General features: G+C 35.8%; 1 protein-coding gene across 2 annotated transcripts in view; it reads left to right on the forward strand.

Annotated features, from left to right (window-relative positions):
• The first annotated feature begins 2,267 nt into the window (after positions 1-2,267).
• LOC134789751 (cell adhesion molecule Dscam2-like) overlaps positions 2,268-16,022 on the forward strand; it is a 66,462-nt gene continuing 52,707 nt past the window's right edge. For both annotated transcript variants that reach the window (XM_063760380.1, XM_063760381.1), the window contains exon 1: positions 2,268-2,432. In XM_063760380.1, the coding sequence (XP_063616450.1) occupies positions 2,412-2,432 (21 nt within the window). In that variant the 5' untranslated portion in view covers positions 2,268-2,411. The remainder of the gene's footprint in view (positions 2,433-16,022) is intronic.

Genomic DNA, 16,022 nt, shown 5'->3' on the forward strand with positions numbered 1-16,022 from the left:
TATCAGATATATTTATAGAAGCGCGTAACTAAAGCTAACAGAATTAATTTATCATCATGAAATGAGTACCTAAAGTTGCTTTCTGCTCGTGGCTGCACTGCTTTCACAATTACAGATATTATTCCACTCTAAGAACTATTTGCCAACTCCTCTACTTCACTCATCGTAGGATAATTTCCCATCGGAATTGCAACATAGAAACAAATACCGATGGGAAAATACACTTCTAAACGTAGACGCCGATAATCTGCAATGTTCTGTCGATCCGCTGCGGAAAGATCAACAAAGAGATGCTATTCCAATCACACCGAAAGCAGGTAAACCATTATAAGTACGCTCTCCTTTTATGAGTAATTCTTACTGATCTAGAGGTCACAGTAAGATTGGTTATAGTTGCTTGAAGTGAACAATAGTAACCAATAGGAATACAAACGCACCAATCAGCAGAGACCCGGACACGGACAAAGGTTTTAATCAGAGACGAGTTTAGCACAAGAATCTTCGCAAGACTATAGATTAGATTAGATGCTCATTTGATGACTAGATGTGAAGTCACTATCTTGCATCGATTGATGATGGTCCATAAGACAGTTCATTTTTATAATTGGAGAAGCGCCAACGTAAAATGTTTCTAGACATTTTTTGAAAGTTAAGTAGGTACCTACATGAAATGAAACCGAAATCATATACGAAAAAAAGTGACCATATATGACCCTATATGGCATGGTTCGTATATGACATTTATTGTGGTTTATTTTATAGAGGTATTAGTGTTTTTACTTGAAATAAAACAAATTAAAATATTTATTCATAAATGTATCATATGGTATCATTTAAGCAAAAAAATATGCTAAAAACATATTTTACAATTATTTTATAAATTTAGCCCAACCAATATGGACAAACGTAAATAATTCTGACAAATATTTCTATATTTGAATCCAGCCTAATAAATGTGACAGCTGCTGGCTTAGTTGAAAAACTGTGGTGCATGTCTAGTAAAGCACAACCGAATGTCAATTATACCAAAGACTATTCTACTTACTACTGACAAGTGTATAAAGTTTTCTCAATTCACTTGAGAAAGTTTTCCCATTGGCGTTACTTTCACGTTTATGACATCGCGCAGTGTTCGAACAAAAGATTAGGGTTCTATCACTGTAGGAGATTCATAACGTCTAACTGCCGTATTCGAACTTCAAGATATTCACAAGAGACGACACGTACTAGATACTACCTGTTATAGTTTAGATATCAACTAGTTCTCTTTTGCAGCGCAATTCGGGCAACCAATGTCACTTTTACGTTAGATAGAGTACCTAAGATATCTATTAGATGTGAATTGGAAGTCTGTTAGTCATATCCTGTGGAAATCGTTCAATTCAGTATCTCCAGAATCGCGCAAATGTCAAATTTGACAGGTTAGATCTTAAACATATCGTTATCGTATCTTGGTGATGTCTAAAAGATATCTAATAGATGTCTATTTCAAAATCCGAATCGGGCCCATAACGTGTAAGGGTCCATGGTCTAATAAAACATGGTCTTCCATTCCCAGAGTGACACGCGATTACGTCACAATAACATTGCCACTTTATTTCAACATAACATGTTACATGGGTACATTATACCTATGGTTAATAAGTTAAAATATTTCTTTATAATTTTATAATTTTCATTTATATGTATTTTAGCTTAAATTTTACAATAACACGTCTTTTTTAATTACTCGTTAGCAATATCTTCCGATTCACGAAAGAAATTTCAGACTTTCGGGTAATTCTGTTTATACTACTGGCAACACAGGATAGCTCTGTGGACATTTGACAATTCGGATCTAGATAACTTCATGCCCTGACCGTCATCCTTGTCGAACGCGTGTTAATTGTTATTTCCTTCTCGCTCAGTGTCAGCAGTCGCAGTGTTTTCCAAACTTTTCACGTCGTAAGCTTGGTAATTAATGTGTAACTGTGAATTAGTTTTTTAAACGTTTGTCTTGTATAGATAAATAAAGTTTAATTTAATACATTAGATTTGTTTTATTTTACTATGTTTCTACATGAATAACTTAAAATTAATGCCGTTAAAATAATTTTCACCGTTGGTTAAAATTCTCCCACATTTCAAAGTTTGAGAACCTGTAAACAGCATGATGACGTAGGCGCGTGTCAGTTAGGTCATACGCGAATCTCGGAATGGAGTACCAGGCGGAGTATATTATTATACCATGTAAGGGTCCTTCTCGTTTGCACGGGAGTGGTGCCCGATCCGTCCCGCAGGTGTCATTCAGCGCTGGGCGGCGCGCGCGGCCGGTCACGCGCCTCACCACAAATTGTCGCGATGCGGCCCTCGGTGCGATCGTTCTTACTTCTTACGTAGTTGTGTGATGGTTGTGTTTTCGGACTTTGTATATGGGATTTTTATCGATTAATGTGAGTATTTTGAAATTAATGATTCTTTGAAACTCGTGTGATTTATGAGTTAAACACCACTTTCAACCAACTTCGTTACTTACGTACTTACAAAGTTTTCGTAATTTACTTTTGAACGATGTTTGATGAACGATATTAAAAGCATATTTAATTACACAAACGGGTCTACCGCGATATAATTTCATTGTCTTCATTTCATTCAAATTTCTTTTGTGTTTCATTGTGTGTAGTTTTTCCGTGACCAACTGGTGCAACTAAGCTCAAACATCGTAATTTAAGGTAAAAACAATTAAATTATATCGCGATAGACCCGTTTGTGTAATTAAATATGTGTACATACAAAACGCGAGAGTTTATTAAAGTGCGATATTAAAAATCCAAATTTAAGGATAAAATAACTATATGGCCATTAATTTTATTAAGGTAATCCTTACTTGCCCCCATTTTGTACCTATTTCATAATTTAAAAAAATGCTAACCCAAATTGCGTTATTAAATGTTGACGTAAATTATTGACGTTTTATATCTAAATAATGACCATATAAATGGTTAGTGACATATTAAATCATAATTTAAGAGAAATAGTGGGATTTTCTGAAGACTAAATTATTTTGACGAATAATATGATGGAAATTTATATAATTTTGACAAAATGCTCATTTCGTTTTTTTACCTTTTTAACTCATTAAAAAATGATGTTTTTATTTAAACCTATATTTTCGTCCGATTGTCTGATATGACACGATGCGTTGCTCCATTGTTACGTATGAAAATGAGAGTTTTGCTACAAGACAAATAGTCTGTTCGAGATCCTGAAAACGGTGAAAAATAGAGATACTACTCCTAAAAATATGTGTGATACGTCATTAGATTCGTCATGATGCCTAGAAAAATGTATTCGAAGCGTGTATTAGCACACAAAAAATATCAAAAGTTATAAGCAAAAAAAGGGGGAAAATAGTAGATATTTTTTATTTCCCCAATATCTCAAAAATTATTCATATTTAAGAATGAATATAATAAGTATTCAAATACCTTTAAAATTATATTTAATGTTACGACGTCGCTTTTTCACGCCGCGCGCATATCCCGAAAATGAGGCGCAGAGGGCTGTGTTCAGCGTTGAATAAAAAGTATAAATAATGGAGATACAGTTCTGTAAGTATGGAATGTTTAATTGGAAATATCCTCCTCTTTTATGATATTAATTTCCGTTTCTTAAATATGAATACTTTTTGAGATATTGGGGAAATAAAAAATATCTACTTTATTCCCCCGTTTTTGCTTATAAATTTTGATATTTTTTGTGTGTGTTATAATACACGCTTCGAATACATTTTTCTAGGCATCATGACGAATCTAATGAGGTATCACACGTATTTTTAGGAGTAGTATCTCTATTTTTCACCGTTTTTAGGATCTCGAACAGACTGAAATCTGAAATAATTTTTGAGCTAATCACACATATAATACATAATTTGGGAGAAATTAATTTACTTAGTTAGATTTCCAGATAGGGTTGTTTTGTATAACTTTTCGGATCAATTCAGATGGTTCCAGAGACCATCAGCGGTCTTAAAGCCCCCGGTTAAAAACCACTGTTTTAATATATTATCCTGATTGGATGTTGTTAACAAACGTAGACCCTTCGATCGCATTCTAAAATTAAGTATGCAGTTTTGCAGCTCACTGTTCAATATCGAAGAGGGCTCTGGCTATTTTATATGACGTTAATTACTTTACTAACGATAATTTATAAGATCGTTCCTGAGCTTCGAGCAGCAACACAGTTGGCTCCTTATTAACAACTTTCCAACTTTTCCTATCGGCTGCTTCGTTGCTAGAACAATAAACCTTTGATTATCTTCATGGGAAGTTGTTTCATGTTAATGTACTTTAAAACTGGATATTTATGAAACTAACGTTAAGCTAATTTTGCGGTTAAATTCGATTTTGAAACTATTACAAAATAAACCTTAAATAGCTTATTGTTATTACGATTCTAAGGTTCAATATGTTTTAGTGTAACGAATATCGTTATTTAATACAAAAATAGATGCTCATCGTAAATTGTTCATTAAACTCCATCAATGAGTTTAAATAACAGAAAAATACGCTAAAATGCCTGTCCGTCAATCCAGGCCATACGTCCTTAAATGATACAAAGTGACAGTTGAATATTGTATACACATTCCCCTTTCACCTTCACCTTCTTTGTGTGTTGTATCCAATTGTAAGATCACATGGGATTTTGGTATTTACCTACTCGTACATTATAATATATTATCTTTATTTCAGAATACTTAGAAACAAGATTTTTAGTATACCCATACAAATAGATTTGCTGAGAAACTCTTTCCACACTCGACAAAGTCATTACTATAAAGAATATTAAGGAGATATTTCAATACTACAAATACGAAAGTACAATATAGTGGATCTAATTTAACGAGAGTAAGGTACCCTCGTCGGCGTGAGCGTGACAGGCGGAAATTGTGCGGAACCGGGCGCGGGAGGAGACACCACTACAACTTTATAATTGTTCTCACACTGTTTGTTCTTAATAATCTTACTCAACTCGACAATCACTTAATCTACATTAATATTATCATATTATCACTTAAAGAATAAGAAATATTTATTAGCACAAAAAATAACATAAAACTTAAATTCATTTAAATATTATAGGACATTATAGGACATTTTTTTTTACACAAATTGACTAAGCCCCACGGTAAGCTCAAGAAGGCTTGTGTTGTGGGTACTCAGACAACGATATATATAATATATAAATACTTAAATACATAGAAAACAACCATGACTCAGGAGCACATATATTATCTGTATCATCATACAAATAAATGCCCTTACTAGGATTCGAACCCGGGACCATCGGCTTCATAGGCAGGGTCACTACCCACTAGGCCAGACCGGTCGTCATAATTTAGACCAACAGAACATAAATATTTGTGTTAAAAGGTCCTCACTCAGCTTCTTGTCACGTTGTTAGGACACACGACGTGACGCTGACTTTCAGTGAGGCTTGGTAAGAAACTGAAACTAACTATATACCGTAAAATGGGGTGAGTAGGGACAAAACTGTCATTTTAACCTCAATAACATTTTATTTTTATATTTTATGCAAACTTAATTTTATTAATAAATGTTCCGGACGTTTGTATTTTAGATTTTTTATGATTTTAGATATTACATTTCATAACTTTAACGGTAAACACAAAATCCCTCCTCACCCCGTAGTCCCTCGTAGTTGGGGTGAGATGGGATTTCATACAAAATGTGATTTTGAAACGTTGATGAATCGATTTTTTTTATTATGAATATTACTATAGCTCCATTTGTAATAGGAATACATTATTTAGGTAGCAGTAGCCTTTAAATACCATTTCACCCCCCTGTCATCCCTTCTCTCCCCATTCATAACCCGACTCTCCTCGCAATCCCTACTCACCCCATTTAACGGTATCCAAGAAAACATAACTACAAAATAATATGTGACATATCATATCCACATCAAATTCATAACCTGTTATAACAATCAATATAGGCCTGTAGAACTCTACTTAATAATTCGTTTATCGCTCGCACCTTCACATAATAAAAGCTTAAAGGGATATTCTACTATCATTTTGTAAACGATAACATTTTAGTTTGCGTCATCAATGCGAATTTCACCGATTCATTACACAGGATTTCAGAATATTTGAGATATATTTATTTACTACGAATAGAACAAAGGAATTCGGGGAAAGGGACCACACTAGCGCTACGAGTTGGTACGAAGCTCGTAGCTTTGTAGCGCTCAGAGTTCTAATGTTGCTATGTTGTTGGAATCGTAATTCTGTAAAACAGACGTATTGAGGTTTTGAAATATTCTACCACCGTGAAACCAACCTCACTACCCGATTCTCACTTTAAGATACGTCAATTAATAGATCTAGAAACGATATGGATTAGATGTGTCAGTGTCAAAAGTGACGTTTTTGTTTGAAGCAACGTCACATTTGACACTGACATATCTAATCCATATCGTTTCTAGATCTATTAACTGACGTATCTTAAAGTTCGAATCGGGCCGTCAGTCTGTTCATTGTCTTCGAATAAGAGAATTTTATTTACTTAAGTCATCAAGAACGTTAAACTAATTAACGTGCCTTCGTGTAGCTAGGATTAAAAACAAAATATCGGAGTGTATATTTGGAACAACATTTTCGTTATAATTAATTCGTTAAGAGCGTATTCCTATCTCAAAGGCCGGCAACGGATATCTAACCCCTCTGGTGTTGTGGGTGTCGATTATTGCTTACCATCAGGCGATTCGTTTGTTCGTTTGCCTCATAAAAGAAAGAAAAATTAAGATACAAATTTGATATAAACTGATACTAACTTCCCTTCACTTAAATTAAATTGATCAAGTAACTATAGTTAACTCCTGAGGCTGTAGTTAGCAAGTTTTGATGCAGTACGAATGTATGTACAGTTGCGTGCAACATTATAGCAGTTTAATAAGTAAATGAAAAAGGGGAAAACTATAACTTTAGATGAATTATATTTGATCTTTTTTTATATTTTTTTTGCAGTACTTGACATTGTTTCATAATTAACTGTAACCTTTTCTTAAATAATATTGGAAGTAAAAAAAAAATATCATGAAAACCGGCTTTTTACTCACTCGCAGAAATTCTTTTAAAAACGTAACACCCTACGAAAAAAATATAATTGTGTGCTATGATTGTAATTCAGTATCTTGCCTATTATTTTCAATCAAAATTTTACATCTAACAGGCGTATTCGGATTTCGAGATAATCACAAGATCTTGAGACGATTTAGAGATCAACTAGATCTACATTAGATATTGACTAGATGTGACTTGGATATCTAAGTCATAACTTGTCGAAATCGTTCAAGAGGACCTCCAGAATCGCAGAAACGTCAAATTTGACATATCTATCTTACAAATATCTTTAAATTATCCGTATCGTAACTTGTTGAAGTCTAGTAGAAATCTAATTCATTTTCCGAATCGAGCCGTAAATCAATGTTATCCAGAAAAAAACTTTTCTATAAGACGATCTTGGTGTCAAAGTGTACACGGATGTTTTTTTTTCTTAATTTTGGACCAAATATTTTTGGTTTAATTGTATGTTTGCTTAAAAGACTCTAAATGATAGGCAGCCGCCCATGTTACCGTAAGTAACTAGCGGCCCGATTCAAACTTTAAGATACGTCAATTAATAGATCTAGAAACGATATGGATTAGATATGTCAGTGTCAAATGTGAAGTTTCTTCAAACAAAAACGTCGCTTTTGACACTGACACATTAATCCATATCGTTTCTAGATCGATTAATTGACTTATCTTAAAGTTTGAATCGGACAGTAAGTCGATTTCTGCAACATTGCCTCAAAATATTTATTTATTTTTTATAACATAATGTATACAATTAATGCAGGTTGTTGCACCGTAAGTTTAGGCTAGTTTGAATTATTCATTCGTTTCATTCGCCTCGAATTGCGAGACGAAGGACCGTGACACGGCGCATACCATACGTCAAGGAGCTTAGTGTGAGAGAAATCTAATTTGGGTGTCGCCCGCGTCACCCACTAATGCGAGTCCTGTCTTTCACACCAACAATTATGTGATATATGATAGGCAATTATAGACTGGTGAGATGAGAGAATTTCCAACCGTATATGTTGAGTTTAATCCTTGCTTGTAACCTCATAATAATGTAGTATCCCAGCCTTGCTTGCTTGCAAGATAATTTCCATAACTGGCATTAGAAGTAACCCAGAGGGAAATTCAAACTTACATTTTCTTTTCTTTTACATTATTAAACTTACATTGTGACATCAAAATGATACCTGAGTGATGTCAGTCGCCCGTGCGTATCGAAAGGCTTTTTATTTTTTATTTCTCTTATTTTTAATACAAACCAACTTGCAGTTTTGTCTATACATTAAACGTGGACGCAAAATTTAAACCCATACACATTTATAAAAGTATGAAATTTTGAAAGTAGGCAATCTTAAGCACAAGTACCTTAATATAATATAGGATTTTTTTTATAACGACTACTCGATAAACTTTAAAACATAATCAGGAAACCCGGACTAATCCTAACAAGGCCTAGTTTCTTATTTGTGTGGTGTTTTCTTAAAAACATTGGATTTAATACTCATTGTCATTGAGAATGGTACTGGCAAAGCGCTGAGATAACTCTCTTCAATCTTCATCTAAAGTTGAAACCTACATGTGACGATGCGCACCACACCTCAAGAAGCTTAAATATACAGGGTGATTCATGAGACGTGAGCAGGACTAATCCTGCACACTCAGTAACTGATAATTGATCGATCACCGTCGTATTTAGGTGAAACAACCACACTTTTTCCTATTTTTTAACTTTTTGATGAGGGCAAATTTAATCCTCTACAATCATGGTCACCCTACAAGACCTAATTAATAAGCATAAAACCTCTTTAATTTTTGATTACGAAGAAAATAAACTGTCAAACTTGAGTGAGATACGAGTTTTCAAAAGTAACGAGACCGCGATGACAGTGGTGACATTCAATTTGACACAGAATATCGGTAGTTTAGCATTCTAATTTTAGGGTGACCACGCATGTCGTAAATAAATTAATAACATTTTTTTTTTCAACACGACTAGAAAATTAACGTTAACCTCACTAATACTGATACGAAAGTGTTGCTTATAATTTACGAAATGCGCAGTATTAGACCTGCTCACTTCTCCTGAATCACCCTGTATAGGTACATGTATGCAATGCACCATATTGCGATGCGAGTTCTATCGAGCTAGTTTTATGGGCCCGTACATGGAGATCAAGAAGATAATAATAAATAAATAAATAATAAATAAATATTATAGGGACATTCTTACACAAATTGACTAAGTCCCACGGTAAGCTCAAGAAGGCTTGTGTTGTGGGTACTCAGACAACGATATATATAATATATAAATACTTAAATATATAGAAAACAACCATAACTCAGGAACAAATCTGTATCATCATACAAATAAATGCCCTTACCAGGATTCGAATCCGGGACCATCGGCTTCATAGGCAGGGTCACTACCAATGACCTTTTATTTATGTAGACGTGTGACGTTCATAGTTGACAAAATTAAAATTTGATCCAACGATTTTGACAACTTGACAGGTTCGCGTCACCCATACGACTAACTAAATATAGGTTCCGTAACCTATATTTCATGGCTCACGATCGTGCGCCTGGTACCATATCTACCTCATTTTACTTACATCTATGGTCACTACCCACTAGGCCAGACCGGTCGTCACGTAATCTGCAATCATGTTGTATCACGTCATATGAAAGTTATTGAGTTGCACAGCGGGATTTCGTTAGCTGTGGATTTAGCACCGTAATAAACAATATTAGGTTCCCCGCGTGCCTCGTCACGTAGGCATCTGGTGAGCTTTCTGGGAAGGTTACAAAAAAAAGGTGACAATATTCTTCAATTAGGCTTTTATTGTTAACAAAGTAAAATTAGACTTTTCCAAATTTTAAATAGCTGTTAAGTAACCAGATTTCGCCAGCTTCAATAATGACAAATTGTCATGGCGTTATATGAAGGTTGTCATACCTTTCTATTTACTGGCCTTAATAATATGGCTCTTCAATATATCGATTATTTTTTTATAAATAATTTATGTACTTATGTTGTATAAATTATCCAAAATAATAATCGACGGAAAATTTTATGCTTAAATGTATTTTTATGTAGACGATCATGATTGTTCACCATTAGCAATCAATATCAACATCATTCAAACTAGTAAGATATTTTTAAAATTATAATCAAATAATGCATATGAACAAAGTTAATTGCAGAGAAACAGTAAATTGTTTGTAGCTATGTAATTTAGGAAACTAGTAAACTAGTGCAAAGCCGCAACGTTTGTGGCGGAAGATTCCTAGACAGCGGCACAGTCGTAAATTGCCCGGGTCCGGGTTCCCGGACACGTGAATACCCGGACCCGGGTACGCGAGCAAAATGTAGCAACGATCGCGAATAAGTTCGCCTAGACTGCCTGGCTTGTAGTATACGAGTAGTGTAACTAACACGTTTTATGTAACCTAAAAAACCGGATAAGTGCGAGTCGGACTCGCCCACCGAGGGTTCCGTACTTTTTAGTATTTGTTGTTATAGCGGCAACAGAAATACATCATTTGTGAAAATTTCAACTGTCTAGCTATCACGGTCCGTGAGATACAGCCTGGTGAGAGACGGACGGACGGACCGACAGCGGAGTCTTAGTATTAGGGTCCCGTTTTACTCTTTGGGTACGGAACCATAAAAATAACAAATATAAAATCATCATTCAAACGACAAGAACGAAACAGGACTCAAAAAAACATGAACATTCAATTTATACAATTAACAATACTGAAATTGGATTTCGCCGAAATGTATTATACAATTTTAGGAATTGAATACACAACCACAACACAAAACTGTAACGGAACGTCACTTTTGACACTGAGAGATCGGTATCGTACCGCTGTGACTTCTTATATAAGTAAGCTTTGTTCAAATCGAGCCGTTAGCCTTTAACGTACAGTCTCTTTATTTGAGATTCTGGTGAGTCAAGAAAAAACTAAATGACACCCGTAGGTAAAGGGTTAATAGGTATGTATGTTCTAACTATCTGCTAATTAATATGTCACGAGTTAATTACAATGGAAATGGTAAATGAACAGTGCTGAATAGATGATCAAAGAGATATTTGAATTATTCCGAGATGAGTGTGTGTTACCGCTTACAATCCATCTCTTTGGATTACGCTTGATTACAGAATCGCACTCAGTACGGTAGCCTCAAGGCGTAAACTCTCAACTCTCAACATAAGCAACGACAGAACCAATCAACGCTGGCATACATTGCTCCCTACATATGTAACTATATGCTAATGGCATCGAAGTTAGCCAGTAACAGATGTAACACGCGCTTTGGGGTCGGCTGATGATGACGGGATCGCTTAGAGGTTCTATCAAGTGTAATAACGCGCCCGGCCGGGGTTCTATGGCACAATTAAGACCCGACCTTTGTCCATTCCGCAATTAAAAACGCATCTAGAACTACAGAATTTCTCAATGGTCTTAATTAATGAAATTGCAAAGAAAATTTAAATGCGTAAAGAAACTACAGCAGTTTTTATGGGGCGCATCGTTACGGCGCGTTTTAATTAAACGCTTTGTGCCTGGCGAGTAACCGAGTTTAATATGAGCCAGCGAGCCGTATTAGCGGTGTAATACCGACTAGTCTATCCCGGTGGGTTGGTTCATGTGCTATTTGCTGTTGAACAATGGAAAAGTGCAGAATAACGCGTCGGCGACAGGAAACGTGCGCTGCACATCGAACTGCGCTTTGATCTATCAACTTTAGTTTTCCCATGTACAAAATTGTCCAATTTCAATTTATTGGACCCGTGAAGCCTAATAGCCAGAGCTATTAATATTTCGAGGAAAACGTCAACGGGAAGCTGAGTTGACGTGACGTTCGCGCCCATTACCCTCGTGACAAATCTAATTTGCGCTCGACACTCGGAGCAGGGATTACTCAGCAATTGTGTTAAATAAAGTATACAAAACAAATACAGTGTACTGTTTAGACGACAACAGTTTCACTCACTTGAATTTTTTGTCGCTATTGACATGTTTCGGGCCCGTGAGTGAAACCGTTGTCGTCTATACAGTTTAAAATATGTCTCACGAAAGTTTAATTTCGGAAATACAGTGTACTGTTATCTGGGAAAGTGCTTAGCCGGGGCTCAGTAGAGTACCTAGCGGAGTGCGGTGTCGTATGACGTGGAGTGCCGTTGTGAAACTTGTGTAAGACGAAGCCTAGAGCCACTCGACGTGCTCACTTACTGTTTGTGATGCGTGAGATGGCAAGAACACTAGCAGATATAAATCAAAGCTTTTAGAATATTCAAGCAATAAATTACATTGCTTATTTAATTTTGTACATCAGAAAAATTATATGTAAGCTTTTTTAGCCAGTTTGTTAAAACTTCAAAGTATACATTCTTTTTTATTTATTCAGACTTAAAAACTACCGTCGATTCCTAAGTTATCAGTTATCACTATCAGCCAATAAGTAATGAAGTTACAGTTTTCTCTTGACTCCAAAAGAGTTTACATAAACTACAATAATTTACATGCATTGCCTACGTTGTAGTACTTGTAGCAAAGACAATCGGCGTGATTCGGGAAATGAATTAGAGATTCACTAGATATGAAATAGTAAATATAGAACGCTATTAACGCCACTCCAATATTATTGCGGCGCTATGCGACGTAAGCGCGAACCGCCATAAGGTACCTTTTGCCGTGGAACGTCACATATCTTTACTATTTCATATCTAGTGAATCTCTAATTCATTTCCCGAATCGCGCCGAATATAGTATCATGAAAATAATTCTGAAATACGTAAAACGGCAAGACTTGAGGGTTTGAAACTGTTCTACACGCACTCAAATTACAATTAAGTCTAATTGTGAATGTCTCAAGTTGGTACCTAATTTAAAGTGATTAGTGGAACTCAGGGGCGTGTAAACAAGCCGTAAATTAAGTCAAATGAGGGTTCCGCAGCCGATAAAGGTGTTTGTGCGCACCTGGGCCATATTTCCCCGCTCCGTGACTTGGCGGATTGATTCATGACACTTGTTACTCGATTGTTTTATTGCATTTGGCGATCGTTACAGTATTTTTACAAGCTTTTATTATACACCGTGTTTTTATTGAATTCCGTTAACTTCGGGGTATGGTTGTAACAGACTGACATCTACATTCATTTATTTACACTGAGAGAAAAAACTAACAAAAACACACTTAGAATTACAAAAATAAAACTTAATCCGGGGACAAGGAGAGTCAACTAATAGGAACAAATTGACTTTTGCAATTTCCATTTAGTAGGAAATACAACTTCTATATTTGTAATTTGAAGTATGCTAGAGTAATTTCAGAAATTTGGTTTTGTTATTCCGAGAGGTGCTTTAGCAATATCGGAGGTGATGACGTCATGGGTGAAAACTAACCGTTTTGTAATTCTAAGCGTGCTTTAGCAATATCGGAGACGATGACGTCATAGGTTTTACTAAACTGTACTGCGATTCCAAGCTAGCTGTTGTTATTCTAGAGATAATGACGTCACAGGCAAAAACTAAACTGTTTGCAATTCCTCCGCCCCTAGCAAACGGGCGCCGCGAGAGCATGTCGCGCGCGTGGTAGCTACCCGTCTCTATTTCTGTCTGTATGAATAAAAAAGCATTTGGTAGTATATCTCTGTACTAAAGAGGCACTATAAAAGCCTGTCGAGATATTCTACCCATTCCTTTCTTATTCATACAGTCAGAAAGAGACTAGTAGTTATTACGCGCGCAACATGCTCTCGCGGCGCACCTGTGCTAGGGAGGTTGGAATTGCAAACAGTTTAGATTTACCTTTGATGTCATTATCACTAGAATAACAACAGCTAGCTCGAAGTTGCAGAACAATATATTCCTGTAGACCCCAACTACACAGTAGGTCGCGGGTTAATATGTCCATGGCCCACAATATATCCTAAATTTATTATTTAACTTAAGTATGTTTTAAACAAAGAAGACACGAGACACGCCCGCCCGACATCCGACACAATACTAACTCTAACCAAATGAACGTAGCAAGTAGTAAATTTTACTAAAATCACTAACATTCGTTTCGCTGTGTTGGTATTACAAAACTCGTTTAGTGATTGGTACAACAACTTTGTAATGTCGCTATAGTAACAACTGAATTGTTATTTTAAATGGGGTAATGTTATTCCCGCGAACTCGTTTTTTAGATATTACAAAACTATGTAAGTGAGACATTTACTAAAATCATAACTTGAAATCACAGATGCTTTTTTCCAAAAATCACAAACTTTACTAGTAAAAATCGGAGAATTTTAGTAGTAATAAAAATGGATTGTAACAAATACTGAACTTTGTTTAATGCTCCATTTACTAAAGTCTGTTTGCTGAAATTAGATTTAGTATTACTGAGCTGTTTGTAGAAATAAATAAATTTTACAGAAATAGTGAAACTTCCATGATTACTACTAAAACTTCATTTTTTCCCCCAGTACAGAACTGTTTATTCATTCCTGGTGGTGATTTTTCTCTCAGTGTACTCTCTCGGAAATTACTGAATCTGTTAGGATTGAATTTCCCGCGTTATATTGGCACTGTTAATGCGACGGTGGAGTCGGAGCGCCATCTGGCCTCCAATGGGTAAACTAGTAGGTAGCTTAGTTTTGGTTCACTATTTACTACCCTGCAAAATTATATAATTTAATATTTTAAATGAAAATTATTAAAGCAATATTTATTGTTTAATTAATCAAATACTACTACTACTTCATTGTGCTTTTTAATTTATTCATGTTATCCTTAGAGATGCCATCTGTTGTAAGGCAGATGAACCAAAATACGCGGGAATGAAGTAGACCAATCATATGCAAGGGTAGCAAATGTTAACCAATCAAAACTTTGGATTTTGGTTCAACCATTGAGGAACTTGCATTAACATGGCGGTTGAGGGGTTCTCATGGAACCCGCGAGCGAGGTTATTTAAGGGATCGAAAAGAGGATTCGAGGCTTTTTCCGTCAGCAGAGCGTCGAGTCAATAAGGAGTCCTGTGAGTGTTAGTTTGTAAGGAAAACCATGTGTTAAGCTTGTTTGCAGATATGAGGAGTAGCTGTTGTTTTCACGAGTTCAAGATTTGGACAAGAGCCAGCAACATCCAATGGGCGAGATGCCGCTGACAGCACCTGGTATCATGGTTGAACCATGGGTGTGAAGACCGGGCATGTGGTCACCGCGGTGCAGCTACCAAAAGCACTGCATCTCGCAATCATCGAGCGAAGCTTCACCTGGACTATGGGCGTGTATAATTACACGAATCCATCACGTGACCGCTGCCAATCAACTACTTATGATGGTACGTTAATTCATTTACACTTTATTATTTGCATGTCATTTTATATTTTGAGGAAACCTACATACATGTTGCGATCGTCCATAGGCTGCAGTGATTGCCTACTATCCGTAGGATTATAGACTTGTTGATGTCGGCGAGTTAAAAATAGAATCATTATTTTTATATGCCTGTCGTATGAATAGCAGGTAGTTGTATCGATCGCTTTAGATTATACCCTTCATTGACAAACAAAAGTACACTTTTATTCATGGTTACGTAAGTCCGATCTTCGTACGTTAGTGAATTTTAACACATATAACAGACTTGATCGCAGTGTAGTCTATTCAATTGTATTTGTGCAGTGAATACCTTAATCATATATGTGCTGGTGTGATTATATTAATTCAACTTGAAGTTCGTGTAGTGAACGAGCGTTCTTATAATTATGGATTAACCAATTACGAAGGGAATAGGAACGTTAATGCGTTCATCATCATCTATGAGTGTATGTAAGTGTATTTTATGTAAGATCGTACTCCCATCTTAGATGCTAGCAAGGTGCTTGCAATC

Source organism: Cydia splendana, chromosome 4, assembly GCF_910591565.1.
Source record: "Cydia splendana chromosome 4, ilCydSple1.2, whole genome shotgun sequence".
In the NCBI taxonomy this organism is placed as follows: Eukaryota; Metazoa; Arthropoda; class Insecta; order Lepidoptera; family Tortricidae; genus Cydia; species Cydia splendana.